Source organism: Paroedura picta, chromosome 9 (assembly GCF_049243985.1).
Source record: "Paroedura picta isolate Pp20150507F chromosome 9, Ppicta_v3.0, whole genome shotgun sequence".
Classification (NCBI taxonomy): Eukaryota; Metazoa; Chordata; class Lepidosauria; order Squamata; family Gekkonidae; genus Paroedura; species Paroedura picta.
This window is the reverse complement of record NC_135377.1, coordinates 27,684,344-27,693,254: the sequence shown is the minus strand read 5'-3', so window position 1 is coordinate 27,693,254 and position 8,911 is coordinate 27,684,344. Positions and strand designations below refer to the sequence as shown.

Here is an 8,911-nt window from a genome sequence, read left to right as displayed (position 1 = left end):
GCCGCTCTTCTCGGAATCTTGGCCCAGGGCGGAACAGAATGGGTTGCCTTCCATGGCGGCTGCCTGGAGTTTGCGGAGGATTCCCGAGTTGGGAGATGGGACCGAGCTTGCAGAAAGGAAAGCGAGAGGGAAAGTAGATGGCTTGGGCGGGGGGAAAGCCCAATTTGCAAGCCTTGCTAGCCATCTTCCCCCGCCCTCCCCAAGCCTCCCATACGTTTACTGGGGGGAGGCTCAGCAGCAGCAGCCCACGAGGGCTCATCTTCTGTAGGCGGCTGGGCATTCGTCCCCTTCCTTCCCCCCCCCCTTGGGTTCCCTTTTGCTTTGGGAAGGCCCCGCTGCACGGGACAAGCCGGGTGGGACAACAAGGTGCTCCCCCTGCTCCTGGCCCCCAGTGGGAAGCTATTGTCTTCCTTCGACTCACTGCTCAGAGGGCCACATAAAACTGCATTGGGCAGGCCTGCTGAGCCTATACAGACCATCCCAACTGATCAGTAGAAAATGCAGTTTTGGCATGAAGAATCAAGCCCACTTCTTCATGATCCAAATTAGATAATTTGTGGGCTAGAGCTCTCTCCAGAAGTTCTGCTGCAGTGGGACAGCTGGGCAAGCAAGTTTGCAGGGATTTCTTATTCTGCTGTCTGAGTATCACCTCCCCAACTCTCCCTCAGATAAGGCTCAATGAATGGAGACCCCAGCTGCAGATGTCTCCATGACTGAAGTAGCAGGCAAAAGGCAAACTGCCTTAGGGAAGACAAGGCCAGAAGAACAAAGAAAGTTTGTTTGTTTTTTAAACAAAGGGAAAGGAACACAGAAAAACACAAATGTGGAAAGAGAAAAACAAAGTGCACCCAAAGGAGTTCCTTAAAAAGAAAGTCTCGGGAACTCTCAAAATCCACTGCTTTCTCAGGCAGAGACAGGAAAAAGACTTCAAGGTAGGCTCCTTCTGCCCCCAGAGACAGAAAGCGCAATCAATTTCCTGCCTCCAGGGATTGTAGGAAGAGGAACCCAAGAATATCAGGATGTCCTCCTTCCTTCAAGAGAGAACTTATTTATATGGTTCTGTGAATCTTCTTCCCACCACAACCAAACCTCCTGCCTCCAAGAACTGTTTTTCTCAGCCACCTACCCACTGTCAGCATGCTCCAAAGGCCTCTTATCGCAGAGCTCAACACCTTATGTCAACTCTTCCTATAAGAATACCCTACTTCAGTGTGGTAGTGACGAGACATCTTATCACAGGGGGACAGCAAGGAGCCCATCAAGCACTAAAAACATTCTCAAGCCCTGGTTCCTTGTTTTTATTTTCTCTATTCTTTGGGGTGGGGGTGGAGGGATACTATACATCCAATGCACACTCATTGAAGGGGAAAAGGACCACACTGTTGTTTTGTTATTGTTCTTTTTAAAAAATATGCTTCTCACAGGGAACTTAAAATATCTATTAAAATATTTTAAGCTCACTTCCTTAACAAGGTGAAAAGCAGAGAAAGTTAAGTTTTGAACTACTAGCCAATAACCCATAGATTAATGAAATACTTGTTTGCTGATCAGAGGTCAATTATTTAGAAATACAGAGTTACCACGTCCTCTAAAAATCCATGAATATTCAGCATAATGTATTATGAAGGTGTTACTTACTCGCTATCTACTCCTGGTCGTTTGCACACGCAGTGAAATTTGCCACCAAAATCTATATACAGATCATCTTCTACGATGTGGAATATTTCCCCAATAGCAATTTTGTCTTTGGCAGGTCCCATCTGAATGAGAGGAGAGCGTCTCAACATGGATGCAAAGGATTCTTCTTTCCTAGAAGGCCTCTAAGCAGAAAACAAAAGGAAGGGGGAGAAGAGGGGAGAGTTTTGTACATGTTGGTTTAAGTTGCAGAAGATCAAACCATTAATAATTCCCTCACATTAATAAGAAACAACCTGGGGAATATATTTATTTTGAATCCTTTTAAACTTTCTGTTTCGGCTGTCTGGATTCCAATTCAGAAATTCTTGGGGCAGCACCAAGCTCAACGACTGGGGACAAAGAGATGGGCTAAAATAGCCCCCTCCCAGCTATCCCTCTTAGGCTATAGCCAGCAGGAGAGAAGCTCACTGTTGAACCTGCCATCCTTGCCTTGGGGATAGGAACTGCAGCCACTGTTCAACAGCCACTTCCAAGCAGGCAGATATTTCTCCCCAAGGCAGCTGTAGAGGGCAGGGCAGCAGATAAGGAGGCAGCACTCAGCTTATCTAGAAGGCTGGAAGAGGAAAAGCCAGCTTTAACACTGATGCCACCCTTCACCTCAACCTCTTACAGCCAAACATGCCCATGCTCTTTTTAAAAGGGTGTATAATAGTGGCACAGAGTGGTAAGGCAGCAGACATGCAGTCTGAAAGCTCTGCCCATGAGGATGGGAGTTCAATCCCAGCAGCCGGCTCAAGGTTGACTCAGCCTTCCATCCTTCTGAGGTCGGTAAAATGAGTACCCAGCTTGCTGGGGGGTAAACAGTAATGACTGGGGAAGGCACTGGCAAACCACCCCGTATTGAGTCTGCCATGAAAACGCTGGAGGGCATCACCTCAAGGGTCAGACATGACCCAGTGCTTGCACAGGGGATACCTTTACCTTTATAATAGTGGTGCCGAAGGCTATCAAAAAAGAATAGAGGGTCAAAACAGCAGGAATGAGCCGTTTCCATGAGGGTACACTAGAAGTGTTCAGCGTATAATCTGAAAGTTATCTTGCTCTAGATACTCAGGTGGTAAAAGTGACCAGGAATGCCTTTTATCTAAAGGTTCATATACTGGTAATCTTCCTAGAAAACCTTGACCTAGCTACAGTCATGCATTCTCTGGTAACTTTCAGAGAATCAGATCGAAGTTGATAAAATGACCCAAAAAAGGGAGGGGGTGGATGTGAGGAATAGATGATTAAATTCAGGACAAACAATAAGGACTTCTTCAACTACATCAGAATCTAGAAACTAGTCAAGAGAGTGGCTTCACCACTGGGTAACAAAAGAATGAAAGGGTTTGCTTAAGGAATCTGAGGAGAGAGCAGAGATATTGAATCACTTATTTGTGTCTGTTTTCACTAAGGAAAATGTGGGATAGATGCCCAGGTCAGAACGGCTGTTTTCAGGAAGGATGTCTAAAGAACATGGTTGAATAGAGGAGACAAGAGATTGGGGTTTAGAAATAATGGGCACACTAAAATCTAAAAAGCCTCCAGGTCCCGACGATGTTCTCTCCAAGGGTTTGGAAAGATTTGAAACTGTTGCTCTACTCATGTGTATATTTCCCTGCTTGCTGAAATCCGACTCCGTATCAGAGGACTGGAAACTAGCAAATAGCACACTAATTTTTAAACAAAAATCCATAGGAGATCCAGGAAAATACAGGCCAGTTAAAATAATGTTTGTTCTGGGTAAGTTAGCAGAAACTGTTCCTGAAAAAACATGATTAAAGACAGAACGAAGCACAGAAAAATAAAAGCTGCTGAGGGAAAATTAGTACAGCTTCTGGAAATGAAAGTCCTGCCTCACCAGCCCTTTGGAGTTTGTTAAGTGAGTTAACAGGCATGCCAACAGAGTGATCTGGGAGACATTATCTAGATTAAAAAGCAGTTGGGGTGAAGGGTGGCATGGGTGTTAAAACTGCCTTTTCCTCTTCCAGCCCCTTAGATAAGCTGGGTGCTTCCCCAACAACAGCTGAGTAATGATTAAAAATAAATTAAACCGGAAACAAAGAGCATGAATAAGTAGTACTAGGACCATGCTATTTAATTAATTCATAAATGACATGGAAATGGGGGGGGGGAGCAGTGTAGTAGCTAGGTTTACCTCTGTGAATTGGCAGAGTGAGCAACAGCACAGCAAATGATGCTCAGTACAACTGTAGTGCAAAGTGAAAAACACTAGAGCAAAAAGTCCTAATTTTAAATATATGCTGATATGATCTGAACTGGTTCTGACTGTGGAGGAAAGAAACGTTATTAGAAATGCACTACTGAGTACAGCAACAGAACATCTTACAGCTACCTGGAGCAAGGATCTCCGATATGGTGCCTGCCAACACCTTTCCTGATGCTTGCCAAATGTTTTTAGCAGTGTAAGTGTAGGATCAGAAAAGAGCCTCTTGTGGCACAGAGTGGTAAGGCAGCCGTTTAAAAGCTTTGCCTATGAGGCTGGGAGTTCAATCCCAGCAGCCAGCTCAAGGTTGACTCAGCCTTCCATCCTTCCGAGGTCGGTAAAATGAGTACCCAGCTTGCTGGGGGGTAAACGGTAATGACTGGGGAAGGTACTGGCAAACCACCCCGTATTGAGTCTGCCATGAAAACGCTAGAGGGCGTCACCCCAAGGGTCAGACATGACTCGGTGCTTGCACAGGGGAAACCTTTACCTTTACCTTTAAGTGTAGTATCGGGCAAGTACTGTAAGTGTAGGGTCAGGCAGGGCTCCCACCCATCAGGGTTTCTGATAAGCTGTGACTAGCTGTTTTGGGTACAGCTACCACTACAGTGACTGGTTTATTCTAAGCCGCTGTATTTTTAAAAATTTCTCCTCTTGTCCCTTGAACTATGGTTTCCTTTGGGAGTGACCCCTGCCTCGCTTGGAAATCATTTGTGATTGGCTCCTCATTCCTTGGCAATCATTTTGTAGCTATAAAAGGTAAAGGTATCCCCTGTGCAAGCACCAAGTCATGTCTGACCCTTGGGGTGACGCCCTCTAGCGTTTTCATGGCAGACTCAATACGGGATGGTTTGCCAGTGCCTTCCCCAGTCGTTACCGTTTACCCCCCAGCAAGCTGGGTACTCATTTTACCAACCTCGGAAGGATGGAAGGCTGAGTCAACCTTGAGCCGGCTGCTGGGATTGAACTCCCAGCCTTATGAGCAAAGCTTTCAGACAGCTGCCTTACCACTCTGCGCCACAAGAGGCTCATTTTTTTGTAGCTATACCCATCACCTTATATCAATTCCAAATGTGCCCACAAGCTCAAAAAGGTTGGGGAGCTCTGGCCTGGATGCAATGACCTGGAAATGACTGGGTCATGTTTGGGGTCAGAAAAGTCAGTAGAACTCATGAGAAAAGCCAGTTGGGAACATAAGAAAAGGATCAAGTGTCTTGAGTTAGAATACCAGAGATACTAAACAGCTCTTATGAACTAGCTTCATAACCAAGAAAAGCTATTTTAAAAAATACAGAAGATTTGTTCAATATTTGTTTTCAAAGGAGCATAAAGCAAAGAAAAAGGCTTTTTGTATACATGGGAGGAGCAAAGAGACAGTTTTGACGCCAACAAATTTGTACAGTACTTAGTGCAATATTTATAGAATGAAAATATACAAAGAAGAGGCCACAGCAAGCAATAAACCTCGGGAAAACAAATATTAACACCATCCTGCTTCATACTAGCAAACACATTCTCTCCTAAACAAAGGAATGAGTAAGTGGGTAAACTGACTGAAAGAATTCCACAAAATAATCATGTTACCACATAGGAACATCAATTCACACTGGCTTACGTGTTAGAACTCTATTGGCTTACCTGGAAAAACCCTTTGTAGCATCATCAAATAAGTAGTGGTCTAAAGTAATAGGTTTGCGCATTTGTGTGTACACATGGACTGAGAGTAAACAGTGTTAAGAAGGTAAGCATGGAAGATAATGAGAACACAAAAACATCCTGATTGCTGGAGGGCAAATAAAACTTGAACATTTGTTGAAGCATTACATCTAAAACACCAAACAACTGCATGAAAATGTGATTACAGCACAATCCAGTGGAACACATGAGAGCCACTCCTAATCCTTGTTAGTATTATTTCAGGAATAACAGACCAATGCCACAGGAGTGTTGATTGGAAACATACAATAGAAGCTGGTAAAGGTAACAAAACATTTGCGGTAATTTCTTCTGAAGCTAAACTAATAGTGTCAAATCATACCACTCCTAAAGACACCTTAAAACAATTTAAGATTGATTAGTTCTAAAAACTTATGCACACAGTACCTTAGCAGTGACAGCCATATTCATTTAAACAGAACAAAGTTTGATTCCAATGGCACCTTTAAGACCAACAAAGTTTTATTCAAGTTATAATGTTTTGTGTTGGTCTTAAAAGATGCCACTGGACTCAAACTTTGTTCTGCTGCTTCAGAACAGCATGGCTACCCACTTGAATCATATACATTTATGACAGGCATGCATATAACACAAGAATTTTTTTCAGTAGCTCATGCAGTTCTTCAGCTTACCTAATACATTGTTCTTATAGTCATGTAATTATCTCTTCTGATCTCTATGATGGCTTCTTCTTATATATATGAACCTGCCATGTATCAATCTGATCGATGTTGGATAATATGGGTAATTCTCCTAGTCTATTCACTTTTTGTCTTTCCATGCTCCTAGTTCCACACTCCGTTCCATGTTCATTGTTCCATTGTGGCATAAACCCAAAATGGCACCTTCATTGCTACTACGCCCTTTGAAATGCTTTGCCTTGTGGCAGGAAAAGCTACTGCTGCCCAAGTGATGATCCAGTTCAATTTCCAACCCCTGCTACAACAAGCATAACTTTTTCTTCAGCAGAGATCTCCATTTCTTATTCCATGTGTTACAGTTACAGTCAATCTGATACTCAGTTTGGTGTAATGGTTAGGAGTGTGGACTTCTAATCTGGCAAGCTGGGTTTGATTCCCTGCTACCCCACATGCAGCCTTGGGCTCACCACACCACTGATAAAACTGTTCTGACTGATCAGTAATATCAGGGCTCTCTCAGCCTCACCCACCTCATAGGGTGTCTGTTGTGGGGAGAGAAAAGGGAAGGCGACTGGCAGCCACTCTGAGCCTCCTTCAGGTAGAGAAAAGCGGCATATAAGAACCAACTTTTCATGCCTAGGATTTTAAAAACTCCTCACCACAATACTATCCTATCCTTAGCCACATTACCTGAACAACAGCTATCACTGGTGTAGATACAGAAATTAACATTTCAGTGAGGGATCTGTGCTTTCCCATCCAAACAATTCTAATCTTTGAGGGAATCAGCAGGGTCAAAGGCCTATGATGTGGTCAATACTGCCATGGGATTTCTACTCCCCCACGGCTCCTACTGAAAAAGCACTAGGTACAGTAGGATGATAATCCCCACACCACGTCCAAAATACTAGCAAAGGTTCAGAATGCTTGAGATGAAAACTGGATAAGGCAAACCGGACACCAGTAATTTATCATATTTTAAAATACATTTATCAGGTAATATGACTATATATGGTCATGTCAGCCCACCCACCCCTCCCCCCCAAATGGCTAATGATGGGCCAGGAAGGGGTGGGAAGGGGCAAGGCCTCAGATGGACATGTCCACAGCAATGCCTCCCTACCATATTCTGCAGGATCCTGCCATTTCTGGGGTTCCGTAAAGCCTGAGGGATGTTTCAGAGGTTTCTCAATGGTAAAAAACTTGAGAAAGGCTGCCCTGTGATCTCTGAATCTCTCAGTTCCCATTGAAGTGTGCACCCCTGCCCACCACCTCCTTTCTTTTCTTCCCCCCAAAGCTCAGGGGAGGGTGATATATAATAAATATAAATAAATGAGAAGCTCTGAAACTCAACCTTATTTTTAAAAATTATGTTAGGTAGAATAGGAATGACATTTATACTTACATAAGATTGATTTCTATGGGATTTGCCAATATGGCTATCTATTTAATGCTTTATTTAATTAGATAATTTTTAAAGTTTTAATTAATACACTGACTAATGGTTGGAAATACTGGGTTTCATTTAAACCTGGAAGTGTCAAATAGACAACTTTAAATGCCTTCCTTAAAGATAGTGGGCTACTCCCTGCAAAAACTGAATGTTATAAGGGAACATTCATCCATCAAGAACCACTGTGAGTTGGTGGTTAATGCATTGCTTTAATTACAACAAAGAGGTTTTAATCTCCACATGGCTTTTTATAGCAATGCCCCCTCACAGGGGTCCTAGCAAGTCACAGCAGCATTCATTCGTCAGAGCCTCAGGCACTGTGACAATTTCAGGTTCTGATGACTGAACCCAGCAGCATTCTAAGAAGGCAGTCTTCCTTATCAGACATGATTCCAGCTTTTATGATGGAATCTACAAATTGTGTATTTGGGACTGTTGGGGGAGGGAACCTTTCCACAACCTAAGATAAAGAATGCAAACAAACCTAGAAGACTTCAGTCCACCCTCAGCCTTCTTTGTCATTTTCAATTTGCAATCCAGTCTAAAACCAATGTCAATAAATTAGGGTGGAATAACTCTGCATAGGATTGCATTGTTAATGCCCTTGGTATTCTTCTCCTTTGGGAGCAGGAAGAACTGATCTCACAGTGCCCCAAACAGACAATGTGGAGCTTCCAACATGAAAAGCTGATAAGGCTCAATGTTTTGGGACATTCAGGTTCAAATCTCCACTCATCACTGAGTGAATTTAGGTTAGTCACCTGGTCACCTACCACAGAGTCCTTGCAAGCATAAAGTAGATGATGGAAGAATCATAACATTGCAAAATGTGACAGATTAATCGACTATTCAGATTTTGATGCATTTTGGGTTACACACATATCTTCTTTGGGGGAAATCATGGATACTAAAATGAAAACTAATATGAAATTCAAAAAGACACTAACGTTTTAGGAAAGCTCACAATGATTGTTTCCTGTGGATCAATTAGCATATCAAAGGGTGAGGTTGACCTCAAAAAGACTTAGCGCCTAGAACAAAGTTTGGGTCGATTCTAGTGGCACCTTTAAGACCAAACGAGTTTAATTCTGCGTATAAGCTTTCGGGTGCATGCACAGGAAAGCTTATACCCAGAATTAATCTTCGCCCGTCTTAAAGAGGCCACTGAACTCAAACTTTGTTCCGCAGCTTCAGAAG

General features: G+C 43.2%; 1 protein-coding gene across 1 annotated transcript in view; it reads right to left on the bottom strand.

Moving 5' to 3' along the window:
- Window positions 1-8,911, bottom strand: part of LOC143844648 (tumor protein D52-like) — a 76,473-nt gene that overhangs the window by 30,295 nt on the left and 37,267 nt on the right. The window contains exon 6 of the mRNA XM_077352070.1: window positions 1,639-1,820. Within this exon, the coding sequence (XP_077208185.1) occupies window positions 1,639-1,820 (182 nt within the window). The remainder of the gene's footprint in view (window positions 1-1,638; window positions 1,821-8,911) is intronic.